We start from the raw sequence: 17604 nt of genomic DNA, 5'->3' as shown, positions 1-17604 counted from the left end.
GAAAGAAGTAGTGATGTCTGATCATGAATTAATAATTCAGATCTTTTTAATGAACCTGTTGATCATGTTTCCAAATCTGGTCTAAATGATTTGTTCACAATTTGGAAGTAGTAGAAGGTTAGGTCCTGTTGTTAGGTCCTTTTTGAGGAAAGAAGTGCATGGAGAAGAGCGACAAGTACATTGTTTCTTCTTTTGTGTTCCACGGAAGAGAGAAAGTCATGCAGGTTTGGAATGATATGATTGTTCTTTCATTTTTGAGTGAACATATTTGTCTTTCTCTTTTTATATTGTTTTGCAGGTTCACAACACAGTCGTCTGCCAACAGAAATCCTACAAGTTTGAATAAAATAGTAAACAGTAAGAAGCAGCTGAACTGGGTTGATTTAATAATTATCTCTTCAGAAAATCATTTATCCATCAGAAAAGACAATGCAATACTCTGGAGATAATCATTGTTTAGATGCACCACATACTATGGAAGCCCATTTCAGCCACATATGAAAAAGTTGCGTTAGCAAATCATAATTATGACATAAAAGTAGAATTTATGACATAAAGTCATAATTATGACAAAAAGTCTAAATTATGAGATAAAAGTCATAATTATGACAAAAAGTCTAAATTATGAGATAAAAGTCATAATTATGACAAAAAGCTGAAATTGTGACATAAAAGTCAAATTTTACAAAAAGTCTAAATTATGAGATAAAAGTCATAATTATGACAAAAAGCTGAAATTGTGACATAAAAGTCAAATTTTACAAAAAGTCTAAATTATGAGATAAAAGTCATAAAGTCAGTATAATATAAAAAAGTATAATGTAAAAGTATAATGTAAAAAAGTCAATTATGACGAAAAGTTAAGATTATGAGATAAGTCATAACTGACAAAAAGTCTTGAGATAAAATACATAATTATGACATTAAAAAGTATGAAAAAGTATAAAATCATGCTTTATTAAATCATAATTATGACATAAAAGTAGAATATATGACATAAAAAGTCGTAATTATGATAAAAAATTATGAGATAAAATGTATAATTATGACAAAAAAAATGTAATTGTGACATAAAAGTTTAGTTTATGACATAAAAAGTCTAAATTCTAAGATAAAAAGTCATAATTATGACATAAAAGGTTAAAATTATGACTTAAAATTCAACTTTTATGATGATTATGATATACCAAAGCATTAATTTTCTTATGTGGTGGAAATGGGCATGCATAATAAACAGCTTCTTTCATTAATGATATGATCATGATCAAACTAAGAAACTTGTTTTTCTGTTTTTGGCAGCAGTTACGACTACAGACTCAAGACCTGAAACACACATGTAAGTGTGAACATTACTCAGTCATTCATAACAACTGATACCAAACTATTTCACGACATCATATATGTTTAATTGCAGAGATGAAACCAACCCGTCTCTAATAGCGGCCTCAGAGACTATTGCTACAGAAATACACAGCAAGGATGAGCAAAACAAGGATTTAAGGCATGTAAATTAAGACATTTGCTTTTATTTTATCTCTAAATTAGAAAAAGAAAAAAAAGCTTTAAAAGATGAACTTGCTATGCATTAAAAGTAAGTATAGTTTTGTATGATAAACACAAATTTGTCTCTCCATCACTCTAGGCATGTTGGGATTCTGCTCATGAGTCTTGTAGCGATGTTTGTGCTGTTGCTGCTTGTTTCTCTTGTTGTAATAGTAACCTGGAGGCTGAGAAAGAAGCCGAGTGAGTTTTCTCTTACTTCTGGAGGACTGACAGTATATTATAGTGATTCATTTACAGATACTTAAATAAATCAATAAATGGACATAAAATGTATATATAGAAAGAGAGATTTGAGTTTAAATTATTTCATTACAGTATGAGAAGAAAGAGAATGTAAAGTGACTCGAGAGGCATCAAACTAGCACAATGTAGGAAATTGGTTTCCGGGAGAAAAAAACGGGTCAAATATACAGTTTTATAACAGTTCTTAAAACCATTTTGTTGTTAGTGTTAAGAGCATTTTAAAAATCTAAAGAACCTTTTGTTCACTGGAAAGTTTCCATAAAGGTTTATAAGAGTGGCCATTGAAAATATTATGATATTTAATCTTCATATTTCACTCTGACAGAGAGGGGTCACATTAGAGAAGAAGAACATTTTAACAGCACCAGTAATACAGTAAGTACTTTACATACTACTGGAATTCAGAAATCTTCAGAAAAGAATCTAAATCTGCAGTTCAGCAGCTGTTACTGCAAGTCGTCAGTTCTACCTGTAGACATTTACTGAGATGCTGATTGCAATTTAATGATCATCAAATGTGTTTATTCACAGTCTTCTGCCTCAGTGGATGACAATTCAGTGTTTTACAGTTCTGTGGTCTTTAATAAGGCAGTAAGTGTCGTCTTTGAATGTTCTGAATGTGTCACACAGTCTGTTTGTCCAATTCAAAATGGAAACTTGTTTGTAAATGATCACACTTTTTTGATTTTCCATCATGTGACACATGTAGCACAGAAATTACACACTAATGGTTGTGATTCTTACCACTGATCGTGTTTATTCACAGAGTTTATCATCAGTGGATCCAGAGGGTCATGTGATCTACAGCTCTGTGAAAAAGTTTATAACATACACACCCTGCTCCTTCTTAATAAAGTTATGAGCAAATGAAAGTAAATCATTGTAAATTAGTAATAATTCATTATAATTCTATTTCTACCATTTCAGTTTTAGTTAGTGTAAACCTGTTAACTGTCATCCTCCTTTCTGAACATGGACATGAAACTGCACTATCCAAACATAAATGGTTGTAATTCATGAATGCTTTGGAACAAGATGGTTACTAAATATGGAACCTTGAGTCTCAGACCTTTCCAAAGATATTTATATTGTAAATAGTGCAGTAAATTTTGTAATATGAAACATGACACCACCCATTAGGGGGAGGAGCCTGCTAAAAGGATTTAAAGGGATAGTTCACCCAAAAAATAAAATTCTGTCATCATTTATTCACCCTCAAGTTCCAAACCTGTATAAATTTCTTTCTTCTGCTGAACACAAAAGAATATAATTTGTAGAATGTTTGTAACCAAACAGTTGTGGGGCATCATTGACTTCCATAGTATGGGGAAAAAAATTACTACGGAAGTCAGTGGAGCCCCACAACTGTTTGGTTAATTATCCCTGTAAAGTATCATTTTCATCATAGCGCAAAGATTAAGAATACTGAGGGTTTACGCTTTCAAATGATACTTATGATGATTAATAAAATATGTGATATAATAGGCAATAAAAAAGAGCACCAAGAAATTAATAATTTCACTCTTGAATAAAAATGCATTTCATTTCTCTGCATCTTACAGGTACATTCCAGAGTGGATTCTTGACCAAATGGAGGACTTCATGTTTCTTTTCATGCAAGTCTAAATTAGGCCTACATAAATTGTAGGATTACATAAATGCAGTTTTGTTAGTTTTAATTAAATTACAGTTTATTAAAAAAAAAAAATGTTATTTGACTTTTTATATAGTTTTTCTTTGTGTGTTTTTCTTCAATTTTAATTGCACAATAAATAAGGACATTACATTCTCTGCATTAAGTTGCTCATATAAGACACATTTCCCCTGTATATGTAGCACCATCTGGTAGCGAATTTTATCTCTATACCGGTTTTACCATGTACCTCTTCATCTTCTCAAATTCATATCAACATTTTTTAAATGCAATTTTTTTTTAATGCATCATTCGTGATGCCTTGACCTGTTCAATAATCATCTCACATGTGTGATGTTCGCATTGTAACATTTTAAAGGGGGGTATCACACACAGTTTCTGCCAATCTCATCTTAATCTTGAGTACATCTAGAGTAATGATGCATCCTTCATATCTCTGTAAAGTCTTTAGGTTTTATCATACAGGTGCTGGTCATATAATTAGAATATCATCAAAAAGTTGATTTATTTCACTAATTCCATTCAAAAAGTGAAACTTGTATATTATATTCATTCATTACACACAGACTGATATATTTCAAATGTTTATTTCTTTTAATTTTGATGATTATAACTGACAACTAAGGAAAATCCCAAATTCAGTATCTCAGAAAATTAGAATATTGTGAAAAGGTTCAACTTTGAAGACACCTGGTGCCACACTCTAATCAGCTAATTACCTCAAAACACCTGCAAAGGCCTTTAAATGGTCTCTCAGTCTAGTTCTGTAGGCTACACAATCATGGGGAAGACTGCTGACTTGACAGTTGTCCAAAAGACGACCATTGACACCTTGCACAAGGAGGGCAAGACACAAAAGGTCATTGCAAAAGAGGCTGGCTGTTCACAGAGCTCTGTGTCCAAGCACATTAATAGAGAGGCGAAGGGAAGGAAAAGATGTGGTAGAAAAAAGTGTACAAGCAATAGGGATAACCGCACCCTGGAGAGGATTGTGAAACAAAACCCATTCAAAAATGTGGGGGAGATTCACAAAGAGTGGACTGCAGCTGGAGTCAGTGCTTCAAGAACCACTACGCACAGACGTATGCAAGACATGGGTTTCAGCTGTCGTGTCAAGCCACTCTTGAACAACAGACAGCGTCAGAAGCGTCTCGCCTGGGATAAAGACAAAAAGGACTGGACTGCTGCTGAGTGGTCCAAAGTTATGTTCTCTGATGAAAGTAAATTTTGCATTTCCTTTGGAAATCAAGGTCCCAGAGTCTGCAGGAAGAGAGGAGAGGCACACAATCCACGTTGCTTGAAGTCCAGTGTAAAGTTTCCACGGTCAGTGATGGTTTGGGGTGCCATATCATCTGCTGGTGTTGGTCCACTGTGTTTTCTAAGGTCCAAGGTCAACGTAGCCGTATACCAGGAAGTTTTAGAGCACTTCATGCTTCCTGCTGCTGACCAACTTTATGGAGATGCAGATTTCATTTTCCAACAGGACTTGGCACCTGCACACAGTGCCAAAAGCTACCAGTACCTGGTTTAAGGACCATGGTATCCCTGTTCTTAATTGGCCAGCAAACTCACCTGACCTTAACCCCATAGAAAATCTATGGGGTATTGTGAAGAGGAAGATGCGATATGCCAGACCCAACAATGCAGAAGAGCTGAAGGCCACTATCAGAGCAACCTGGGCTCTAATAACACCTGAGCAGTGCCACAGACTGATCGACTCCATGCCACGCCGCATTGCTGCAGTAATTTAGGCAAAAGGAGCCCCAACTAAGTAATGAGTGCTGTACATGCTCATACTTTTCATGTTCATACTTTTCAGTTGGCCAAGATTTCTAAAAATACTTTCTTTGTATTGGTCTTAAGTAATATTCTAATTTTCTGAGATACTGAATTTGGGATTTTCCTTAGTTGTCAGTTATAATCATCAAAATTAAAAGAAATAAACATTTGAAATATATCAGTCTGTGTGTAATGAATGAATATAATATACAAGTTTCACTTTTTGAATGGAATTAGTGAAATAAATCAACTTTTTGATGATATTCTAATTATATGACCAGCACCTGTATGTATAAAAGATAGAAATGCTAAACCGAGTCTTTCCGAAAATAGCCGAGATCCTAGAGTCACTGCCGTGGGCGGAGCTAAAGAGTCACGAGCGTGCGCAGCTTTTGCGTAGAGATCGTCTGCTAGCTGCGACATCATTATATATAAAAAGGGAACAAAAACGTTCGTGTTGTTTGCATTTTATGCACTTGCGCACCGATTACCAACAAAACACAGACATCTGATGCAGCTTTACTCACCACCCGCGATCTGCAAATCCAGCACCGAATTGGAACTTGTTTACGAAGCATTCATCACCGAAATCCCGGGAACAAACAAACATACATGCACAACTCCGTTGCTGCCTCGGAAAAACAAACTTCATCCATTGTTCCTTTAACGCTGGGTTCTTTGGGAAGCTGAAAAAGGTTATCTTTCCCTCACAACCAAAAACACACTCCTTTGGTGACAGGAGCTGCGTCTCATTTCGGAGGCTGCGTCCTTCGGAGATCGCATTTGAAGGCTGAATACTTCATCAAGGATGTCATATTTAAGAAAAGTAATCGTAATAAAATTGACTGATATTAATTGTGAGGTGTAAAATACTGTAATTTCTTTCTTACGTTGCAATCTAACGGTTATTTTTCTTAAATGAGACCGATGATGTATGCAGCCTTCAAAGGGTGCAGCCCCTGAATTGGGACACAGCCATTGTTGAAAAATCTCTCGGCTTCCGTATCCCGAACGAAGCACATTGATGGGCGTGCTCTTGTTCTGGGTGATGTGTGTGTGTGTGCACGCTTATCAGGGAGAAGTGCCTATACAAGGAATTCCACCCTTTATGACGTGATACAGGCTATACTCGAAAAAAAACTTCCAAAACCAGAAGTAGTGTATTTGGCACAGAAATACTCCGTCATACGTCCAACTCATGTTTTGAAACTTTGGCCATGTTTAGCATGAGAATGTAACTCTTTAACAGTGTAAATAAGTCAGAATGCATGAAATAACATTACACCCCCCGTCTTGCACTAGTTCTGCAATGCGCCACGCATTACGTAATCACGTTGGAAAGGTCAGGCGTGACGTAGGCGGAAGTGCCGTGGTGGGGTGAAAAACTCCATCTCATTTTCTCCTCCAACTTTAAAATCGTCCGACATTGTTGTTTTACTTTTTTTTGTACAGGCTGTTTGACTTAGTCTTTGCACATTTGCTTTGTAAACACTTGCTCAGTACTTCCGCCTACATCAGGTGTGTCCTTTCCAACATGATGATCAGATTGCAGAACTAGTGCAAGATGAGCATTTGTAGTTAAAAAGTACAAAAAAAATTTGTTTCTTTTTTTTTTTTTTTAGAAAATGACAGATTGTTTCGCTGGATAAGACCCTTATTCCTCAGCTGGGATCATGTAGAGCCCTTTGAAGCTGCACTGAAACTGCAGTTTGGACCTTCAACCTGTTGAACCCCAGTGAAGTCCACTATATGGAGAAAAATCCTGGAATGTTTTCCTCCAAAACCTTAATTTCTTTTCAACTGAAGAAAGAAAGACATAAACATAATTCAATATTTATTAATATATAATGTAATATTTATAAATATTTTTATATATAATAAAACATTATATATAATAAATCATTTAGAAATTACACACTACATATATAAATAAATGCATTATGTCTTGTCAATTAAATACTTTCCCACAAGATAACTGAAATAAATGAATTATTTTATTGACATATATATATATATATATATATTTTTTTTTTTTTTTTATTGACATATTTTTATGTTTATTGTCCCTATGAACAAAGAGCTGTACAGGAACCTGCTGATCTTCAGCAGAGCAGAAGTACCATCCAGAATCCAGTCCAGTCATCAGTGAAGGATCTTCTCCCATCATCTCTGATCTGGACTGATGAATTATGGGATGTGTCAGTCCTCCCCACTATGATCTTTAATTCTGCACCACTGCTTGCGTTTATTCTGCTATCTAGCCTCATAGGAAACACTCAAATATGAACAAAGTAACAGTGAACTATTGAAAGTTCAATTCTTGGCTGCGTTATATGTGACATTACAGTTTTTCTCGATTGCTTAAACACATTTCTTGAAACTATGCCTCATAATGTCTAGTCTGGCTTCTTCCATTTCATCGTCTCTGTGTCCCACAAAAATAGAAATACTGATTATTGTAACTATAACACGTTTGCAGTTTGATGCATGTGTTGTAACAGAGTACAGCACTCAGAAGTTACAGTAGAGTACACTGAGGTACACCTACCTGTTTTCCTCCCTGAAGGTTCTTATGATCGAGGCGACAGTGAAGCAACTTAAGTTTTGCTGAACTCATTGCCCAGCCTCCCTCATAGTCATACCATGGACAAGGACATGGTCAACTAGTGGCAAAAATTTCATCTGAGACTCCTTGTCTCCTTGCCCCTCATCCTCATCCTCCCCTTCTTAATCCTCCTTCACCTCTTCCTCCACTCTTTACAGCTCTTGTTCCTCCTCCTCTTCTCTGGTGTCCTCGACCATTTCTATCACGTCTCTCTGGATCCATTTTTCCAAAACTGAATGAACTGACTGGGACTCTTTTATCTCTCTGTTGAAGGTTCTGATTGGTGTGTGATAAATTTTGACTCTTAGTGTTTCCACGTGGGTAACTGTGTGCTAATTGAGCTCAGGCTGTGCTGACTTGAGTGAACAATATTGAATGCTAGTGCTTTCTAAATGACAACATGGTGTAGGCAATAAGAAATGAAGGGATTTGTGTGTAGAGTTTTGCAGTGGCAGTTCAACAAATCTGATTCATGTGTCAAAAAGGGGAATAGTGTTTATAGTTTAGGGAAATGGGTGTGCTTTTTGATAAATTGCGTTATGGTTTTGAAATTTTAGTTCAAAAGCCTGGTTATAGTGTTTAAGCAATTGGGAAAAACTGTAACATGAATATGGTTAACCAGACTGTAAAATAACATTTTTGTGCACCTCAAACTGTATATAACTTGTATATTTAAATGTATCTTAGCTTATCAATTTCAGGACAAGAACAAAAATTACCAATAAGCTGGACATTAATAAAAATAACAGTCAGCTGCACACACACTTTAATATTTCTAAATATCAATTGAAAATGTTATAACATTGGGAATGACCTTCTGATTTCTGGTTTCTTTTTGTATATATATAAATATTAAGCTACCTATTAAATCTACATGCTTTTTTCCTATATTATTATATAGGTATTAGATTTGGTAAAACCATGTAATGATACAGTTTTTGGTCCCACTTTATATTAGGTCTCATCAACTACTATGTGCTTTCATCAAAAAATAGAATAATGTGCTTATTGTGTTCATATTGTATTGTAAAACACTTGTGCTGCTATTGAGGTGGGATACGGGTATGGTTAAGACAGGTTTGGTGGTATGGGTTTAAGGGTGGGTTAAGGTGTCAGGGATGGGTCAACAGTACTAATATTAAATGGGAACCAGTTTTGTGTGTGTGTGTGTGTGTGTGTGTGTGTGTGTGTGTTTGCATTGTGAATGTATTGTTTGTACTTTTCCATACAACTTTGAATTTACCTTAAGGGAAATGTCTTATCTTCCTGATAACTTATGGCTGTTTAAAAGAAGACTTAATTTTTGTTACTCTACTTAAAGCATAGAAAGACCACTTATAAATATAATGACCACATTATAAAGCTTTTTAGATGTTTAAAAACATACTTTGTTTTTGTCTCTTTACTTTAAGCAGTAAAAGACCACTCATAAGATGTAGTATGATAATTTGCAGATTTTAAGTAAACAATGTCAAGATATGAGACTTAATATGAGATGTATAATCCATTAAAACTTAAATGCATAAAATTATGTTCATTGTGTTATAAATCATCATACTCTTAATAGTTATAACCACAAATAGGTAATTATTATTACCATTGTTATGATTATTCATGAGATGATACTACACATTATAAGGTTGTTTATTAGGCATTATGCGTGGATTATAATGTATTAAGAATTACTTTATGATACAATATAAATGCAGGCTTCATCTGGAGTTATAATGCATTGTACTCTTAAAAGTTATAACCACAAATAGGTAAGTTATGATTATTTATAAGATGATACAACATGTTATAAGGTTGTTTATAAGGCATTATGCATGTATTATAACGCAATAAGTATACCCTTGCAGGAGTCCCCGCAAGGATAGTTATTATATATGTGATTTTTATTACAGATATAGCTAGTGGTGACAAGTGCACAATATAAAACCACACTGATGTATATTAAGGTAAGAATCTCTAAATAATCTAGGTAGATTTGATCTGAAATGCTGAAATGTTCACTGGACACAAATATTATTCATAAATTTCTGGTCGGAATAAGTCGTCTCACGTTTTTATGTTATCATTTCATATGATTCATAGGTAACACTTTACAATAAGGTTCAATTTGTTAACATTAGTTAACTACATAGTTTACATGAACTATCAATGAAAAATAAATCTGAAATGTTAATTAATCTTAGTCCATGTTAATTTTAACATTTACTTATATTAATAATAATCAAAAGTTGTATCTGTTAACATTATTTTAATAGACCTAAGTTAACATGAACTAACAAAGAACAGCTGTATTTTTATCAGACGGCTGAAGACGCATCCTGATTGTTTTCATTATTTTACAAAAGCACAACGTTTTGCTGTTATTGTGAGTTTACAGAAATAAAAGTGGACACTTTACTCTTTGCATTAGTCTAATCTGAATGACCAAAATGACGGAGTATTTTAAGTTAAATGCAACTGATCGCACCGGCGCCTCCATGTTATGCAGTAAGCGTGCTCTCCACGCAAACACTTGGATATGTGACAAATAATAGCGCACATTTGTCTAGGACTAGGCTAACATTAGAGTGAGCAGACTTTTAAAGTTGCTACTACTTACATGTTTCAAGTGATAAGCCGTATTTGAGGTCGATAAATGATAGGCGAATGTTTGGATTTCCTGCCGTTAACGATCTCTCCCTCACAGACTGCGTGACTTCGCCACTTCCTGTCTTGATGTAGATACCCAGCAATTTAGAGATTTTTTCAGTATATCTTGGTCATGTTGTTCTTGTAACCTTTGTATTTTAGGTTTTTGTGCTCCACTATCGTACTTTCTTTCGGACATTTTGCCACTATATGCCGTCTAGCAATAGCAGCTGCAGCCTAGGCAAGCCTGTGCCTTAATCCGTGCCTGCCCTGAACCTGTTGTCAGTTTGACCTCAGCTTAAAAAACAGGAAGCAAAAGATAAGAATGGTTTATTTCCGTTCCTGTGCTCGAGTCTAAATAAAAAACAGTCTGACTTCAGGCCGCTAAAATTTACCTTTAAGTTCCCTATGTTTAAATGCAGTTGTTCTGGTCTCATCAATATTAATGGTTGTGTTTCGTGTGCCTGCCTTGTTTGGATTAAACTTTGTGTGGATTATTAAAAACTTTTGAACTTATTTGCTTACTTTCTGATGCTTATGTGGTTTCAGGTGATATTTCTGCTCTGAAACAGGAGGAAACAGAGAGACACAGCAAGAAGTGAGCAGCTCCTCTCATACACACACACTCCACTGTAGACATGATTCACCCTCTGATTCTCTCTGGGATTTTACTTTACATCTCAGGTAAAACAAAACTATAATTCTGTTTAAAAAGCATTATTAAACTATTGTACGGTCTGTTGTTAAATTGTTAAAATTGTTTAACTTGAATTATTTAAGATATAATTCCACTGTATAGGCCTATATTTACATCATGTACAGTTTGTGAGAGTTTTTATGTTTTCTCCTCTACATTTATTCTTATCTTCAGGTGCTGCTAGAGTTAATAGACTGAAACTTAATATAGCAGTGAAATCTGGATCATCTGGTATTATTCCATGTGTGTATGATAAACAATATAAAGAAAACTGCAAATATTTGTGTAAGGGGATAGTTTGGAGCTCTTGCAGTGTATTGGCATATGCAAATGAGACGGGAAAATATTCCATCACTGATTATCCAGACCAGAGTGTTTTTACAGTGCGATGGGACAGTCTGGAGACCTCAGACTCTGGAAAATACTGGTGCGCTGTGGAGATTGGTGACTATAACATTACAGACGCTGGTTATTATTTGTATCTGACGGTAAAATCAGGTAAAGAACATATTTCCAAATTACCTTTTATTTTTTTTCTGAGAAACATGATAATGCATTTTATTAAAATAGAATATAATATAAATATGAAATAATGTTATAAGGATTGTTATAAATAATGATACAGTTATAGTTCTTGTTGGGTTAGGTGTGATAGATATTTATTTCTGTACACAAATAAAAAGAACTGAAAAAGGAGAACATATTAACTGAAGACAGTGACTAATGAAGAACCCATGTGACACTCAATATTTTTAATTTCTGAGATATCATGATTGGGTAACACTTTAGAATAATGATCCTTCATTAATGAATAACTACACAGGAACAAATGAGTAATGCATTATTAATACTCTAGTAACTATTAATTAACTAACAAGAAACTCTGATTAATGAATTAGTAAGTAACAGTGCTCAGTTGAAGGTGGTAATCAGTAACTACTGTTCTTTCATACCTCCCAGAGAACTACTAAGAACTACTATATACAGGTTCATAATTAACATGAATGATGAAATGTATAATTAATTCTAAAGTAAAGGTCATGGCAACCCACTAGTAATGACTGAAGTATTACCAAATCCTTCAGAAGGAATTACTAATTATTTGGAATATATATATGAAAAAACAATAGTTAATGATTAGCTAATAGTGAACTACCACATTCAACTGATCACTGTTACTTACTAATTCATTAATCAGAGTTTCTTGTTAGTTAATAGAGTTAATAGTTACTAGAGTATTAATAATGCATTACTCATTTGTTCCTGTGTAGTTATTCATTAATGAAGGATCAGTATTCTAAAGTGTTACCCATGATTGTTGTTCATTTACTCGACTCAGTGCTAATTGTTCTGATTCTGATTCCTCTTAATGATTCCGGATCAGAAACCGCTGTGAATGGTGTTTTGATTCACTAATGTAAGAACTGGCTTATAGACCTTGTGCACCAGAGAACTTGTGCTTGAACTTTTTTTTTTTTATTGTAGCTCTGTATTTTATCATATTATATAATTATAATATAATATTTCACTATATTTCTATGGCATCGCTGTTGAAGAGTAATTGGATTTTGAAGTGATCTAGATATAGAGTTTACAAAAGTTATCTTGAACATTGTAATGTTTGAAGCGGATGTCATAACAAATGTCAGTAGACCCGGAAGATTTTAAAACTAGGTTTATAAATCCATAAGATGCAGAATACTGTCGATAACTGTCGGCTATAGGCCTCCTCTCATGCTGATTGGATAGATCTTTTGAACATGTTCCTCCCGAACTTTTTTAATAAAACATCATATAGTAGGGAAGTATGCGATTTTTGGACGGAGCCTGTTAACATTGGTTGTGCTGTATGTTTTTTTTTTTTTTTTTTTTTTACTTACTAAAAAGAACCGACTCATAGGAGTCAATCGCTCTGGATCGGATTATTCTGATTGCTGAATATAGTTTAAAAAAGCAGTTTAGCAGTAGCAGTGCAGGAAACAATTTTTGAATTCAGCAATGGAAATTATGTTATTTCTAATTTAGCCATTGTCAGAGTAGGCTATTTTAGTACAGTTTTCCGTGTGCAGTTTTTTCGGTGGAAGAATGCATGTTCGATAGCACGGAAACCAAAATGTATCATTATTCGGTTCCGTAATTGTTAAAAAAATAGAACCGGTTTTGAATAAAGTGTTCCCAACTGTAGTAAACACTTTACAATATCAAGGAATATAGCTATTTAAACATTAAACATTAATAAGCCAATTGACAAATCTTATTGTCTTTTTGACTGTGTTCAGCTCCTGATGTGTCTGTGGTGAGCAGCAGTGTATCTGGACATGAAGGTGGCAATGTCAGTGTCCAGTGTTTCTACAGTTCTGGATATCAGTATAATCTCAAACAGTGGTGCAGATATAAAGATCAGAGCTGTTACACAGTGGGGAGGACTGACACATCCCAGAAACCATCAGTCCAGATCAGTGATGATGGGAGAAGCTCCTTCACTGTGCTGATGACTGGACTGAGACTCAGTGATTCTGGATGGTACTTCTGCTCAGTACGAGATCTGCAGGTTCCTGTTCAACTCATTGTAAATGAACCCAAACGTGGTAAGATCACAAATCAATTCAGATATAAAAATGGTGACACTCTTAATGTACCAAAACTAACCTCATGTTTTTCTCCTTTCAAGCAGTGACAAATATTCCAACAGCTCCACCATCTGACTCTGAGACAGACATGTAAGTGTCATTTTTTGACCATTTAAAAGAATCAAATGCATCTAAATACTTTTGTAGCCAAAAAATGTGGGCTGAGTGCTGTAAAAAGGTCAAGACATGCTGTGACATTATAACTGATTCTAGTAAGGTAGTGATATTGATACTGTATATTGCTGATTAATATTTTATTAATAAAAACTAAACTTAAAGTGATTAATACTGGATCTGGCTACAACATATTAACGTTTATATGCGAGAGAATTACTGAGTCAGGCTAATTAAGCATTTCTGTAAATATTAGTTTGATCCTGTATTTTACCTAAAATACATCAGCTCCATCATGTTGTTCCAAACACATATATAAATTTCTTTTATGGTTCACTCTTTTACATGCAATGCAATAAATGGTTTTCAACAAAGTTTACAAAACCACCATAAAGGTTTTATGAAAGTGGTCCATATGACTATATTCTAACTCTTCTGAAGCCAAACAATAGTTTTATCTCAATAACACTGAATGTCTTGGCATCTGCTCTTTTAGCATGTTAGTAGTATTCAAGAAAGAAGTAGCGATGTCTGACCATGAATTAATAATTCAGATCTTTTTTAATGAACCTGTTGATCCTGTTCCCAAAACTGGTCTAAATGATTTGTTCACAATTTTGGACTGATTAGGTCCTTTTTGAGTTAAGAAGTGCATGAAGAACAGCAACAAGTACATTGACATTCTTTCTTCAATGGAGCACAAAAGGAGAAATCTGAATATTAATTGAGCGGTTTAAAGGGGGGTATAATGCTATTTCATGTATTCTGACTTATTTACACTGCTAAAGAGTTGGATTCTCATGCTAAACATGGCCAAAGTTTCAAAACACAAGTTGGACGTACGACAAAGTATTTCTGTGCCAAAAATACTCTTCCAAATCCTCATAAACTTTGCGGTCTTTTTTTCGAGTATGTGCCTGTGTGACATCAGAAAGGTCGGAATTCCTTGTACGGGCACTTCTCACGGAAGAGTGTGTGCGCACACGTCGACCAGAGCGAAAGGGCACACCCCCATCAACGCGCGTTCGGCTTTACGGAAGTCATCGGCAGCGCTGCACAGGTCACAGGACTTCACGAAATCAACAATGTCACCAAAGAAGTGTGTTTCTGGTTGTGAGGGAAAGATAACCTTGCTTCCCAAAAAACCCAGTGTTCAGTGGAGCTGAGAGTTTTGTTCTCACGCATTACATTGATGCGCTCTCGATATTTGTTATTAAAATAACCATAGAAACTGATAGCTGCAATCACTTTTTTATTGGTTAAAATGAATGGAGAATATCTTGTGTTTTTCCGTGGCTGTTTGAGCCCTCGGGATCGGCGCTTATGGTTTTATAAACAAGGCCCAGTTCTAGCTGGATTTACAGGTCATTTGAAACTGAAAGATGGAGCGGTCACAGCGATAATGATCCCAGTCATGAGTCGGAACCACAGGTGGTGAGTAAAACTGCTTCAAATGTCTGTTTTGTTGGCAATAGGCGCCTAAGTGCATACAATGTAAACAACGCTAACGTAGTGAATTCATAAATTCATTATTCATCATTCACTATACGTTATATTCATTATAGTGATTCAAAAGTTATCCAGGGATAATGCGGTGGTGTATTGTGTGTGTTTAAATACATTTGTTTAGCTGACCATTGATAGCTTGCAGATGATCTCAGAAAGACTCGGTACAGCGTATGTATCTTTTATAAATATGATAAAACTAAAGACTTTTCGGAGATATGAAGGATGCTATACTAGTCTATAGATACTCAAGATTAACATGAGATTGGCAGAAACTGTGTGTAATACCTGTCCTTTAATCAACTCATGCATCAGTTATGGTAAACGGAAGCTCAAGCATGTTTGCTGGATTTGCGAGAAACAATGAGGTTCATTCTTGTGTAACGCAGCGCGTTTGAGCTTCCACAAGAACCAATGAGGTTTGTTCTCGTTCGTCAAGCAGGTTCAATTGAGCTTCTGTTCATGTTCGCTGATCAATGTTTATATGTGGAAAAAAGCCTAAATTCAATCTGTTCATCATATAAAGTGATCGTGTCTTTTTTTTTTTTCTCAATTCATATGGATTAGTTTTACAACCTCTTTATAAACTTTTTGAAGCATAAAAGTAATTGCGTAGCTGTAAATGGAGGGACAGAAATCACTCAGACTTCATTCAAAATATCTTCATTTGTGTTCAGAAGATGAACAAAAGTCTTACAGGTTTGGAACAATATGAAGTAAATGATAAAAGAATTTTCATTTTGGTCTGAACTAACCCTAAACTAACAAATTCTCATTATTGTGATTTTTACTTTAGCAACACTTAATCTTCATATGTCTATAATGTTACGTCATATATTTCTTCTAGTCTATTCACAATATAGTGAATATTGTGACAGAGAAACATATTCAGTTGTAATATTTTCCTCTTGATATTGTGTTATTGTCTTTTATCTTTCAGATTGCGTTTCTGTCTGTCACAGAACTAGAGTTTTCTCCACATCGACCTGAAAGATCAGATGATTATAAACTGCTGATTCTGCTTTTGCTTTACACTCAGTCAGAAGACTAAAGATCTGTTTGTAGAATGTATTACACGTCTACATTTGCTAAATGCCTAAATGTATGTAATGTATTTTTTTCTTCAAATGCAGAGGATGTGTAACCATTTCTCTTTAAATGATTTTATTTCTTTCATCAAGTGACTTACAAATGAGTAACATACTAAATAAAATTACATCATTTGAAAAAGTGTTCATTATGCATTTTATTCATTTATTTCATTTTAGCCATTATCTTTTGTATCATTTTTTGATTGCTCCTGAACTCACACACATACATGTCAATTTTTACACATTTTTTACATGTTAAGTCATATAGTGAATTGAACAATTGCCACAAAATGACATCCGAGGGAAGCTCAAAGAAAGCTTGACTGTTTGATTGGTAAGAAGACTGATTCACATTTTATTACTAGTTTAGAATGTTTAATAGTTGTGAAGAGTATTTGACTGAGAATCAAGCAAGCCATAAGCATTTAGTTGTTGTGCAAATTGTACTTAGGCCTACTCCTTTACACACATTTGCCAAAACATGTTAAATTTGCTTTAATTAATAAGAATTTTAAATCTGGCATGAACAAGAAAGTAATTGTTTAGAGATCTAAATTTAGTGTTTTGAGAAAACAAATTCTCATTCAAGAATTGAGCCTAAGCGATTGATATGAGACTCTCTTTGTCTCCCTCTTCTGGTTTACACGGGTTGACAAATGCTGCTATCCACATAGAGAGATGTCATCAATCTCCAGGCCAATCAAACACCTTTTAAGAGTGAAATACGAGAAAATAAAACGCATTGGTTGTTTTTCCCATTACACCTGTTGTCCGTTTAGTGAGTCATATGTTGATTTCTTGGCATTTCTTTTCTGTATTGTTTTGAGTGTTTGTGTGAAATGCAGATCTACTCTAAACCTGAAGATCCTGTAGATCAAATGTAAGTAAACACACTTCTAACATGATGGATCAGAAATATAACATTAAGACTAGATTTCATTAATATATCATGTTTAATTACGATCCCTTTCTCCACAGGATCCCATCAAAGACATAACCTACAGTACTATTGGTGATGCTCCTGGGAGTGAAGCAGTAAGTTTTACAGAAATATATTATTTCATGTATTTATTGTACTGCTG

The 17604-nt window shown here is 34.6% G+C and overlaps 2 protein-coding genes and 1 long non-coding RNA gene across 4 annotated transcripts in view; all 3 read left to right on the top strand.

Moving 5' to 3' along the window:
- Positions 1-3519, top strand: part of LOC127494629 (polymeric immunoglobulin receptor-like) — an 80766-nt gene extending 77247 nt beyond the window's left edge. For both annotated transcript variants that reach the window (XM_051860670.1, XM_051860652.1), the window contains exons 5-10: positions 299-357; positions 1300-1336; positions 1415-1501; positions 1643-1743; positions 2132-2181; positions 2338-3519. In XM_051860670.1, coding sequence (XP_051716630.1) covers positions 299-357; positions 1300-1336; positions 1415-1501; positions 1643-1743; positions 2132-2181; positions 2338-2556 — 553 coding nt within the window. In that variant the 3' untranslated portion in view covers positions 2557-3519. The remainder of the gene's footprint in view (positions 1-298; positions 358-1299; positions 1337-1414; positions 1502-1642; positions 1744-2131; positions 2182-2337) is intronic.
- The window catches only part of LOC127494805 (polymeric immunoglobulin receptor-like), a 62088-nt gene that overhangs the window by 27469 nt on the left and 17015 nt on the right, over positions 1-17604 (top strand). The window lies entirely within an intron of this gene.
- On the top strand, positions 13513-16668 carry LOC127494825 (uncharacterized). Its single transcript, XR_007924985.1, has 3 exons — positions 13513-13769; positions 13853-13901; positions 16372-16668. It is a non-coding gene; the product is annotated as an uncharacterized LOC127494825 (long non-coding RNA).

The sequence above is a fragment of the Ctenopharyngodon idella genome, chromosome 2 (assembly GCF_019924925.1).
Source record: "Ctenopharyngodon idella isolate HZGC_01 chromosome 2, HZGC01, whole genome shotgun sequence".
NCBI classification, from domain to species: domain Eukaryota; kingdom Metazoa; phylum Chordata; class Actinopteri; order Cypriniformes; family Xenocyprididae; genus Ctenopharyngodon; species Ctenopharyngodon idella.
This window is presented reverse-complemented; position numbering and strand designations above follow the sequence as displayed.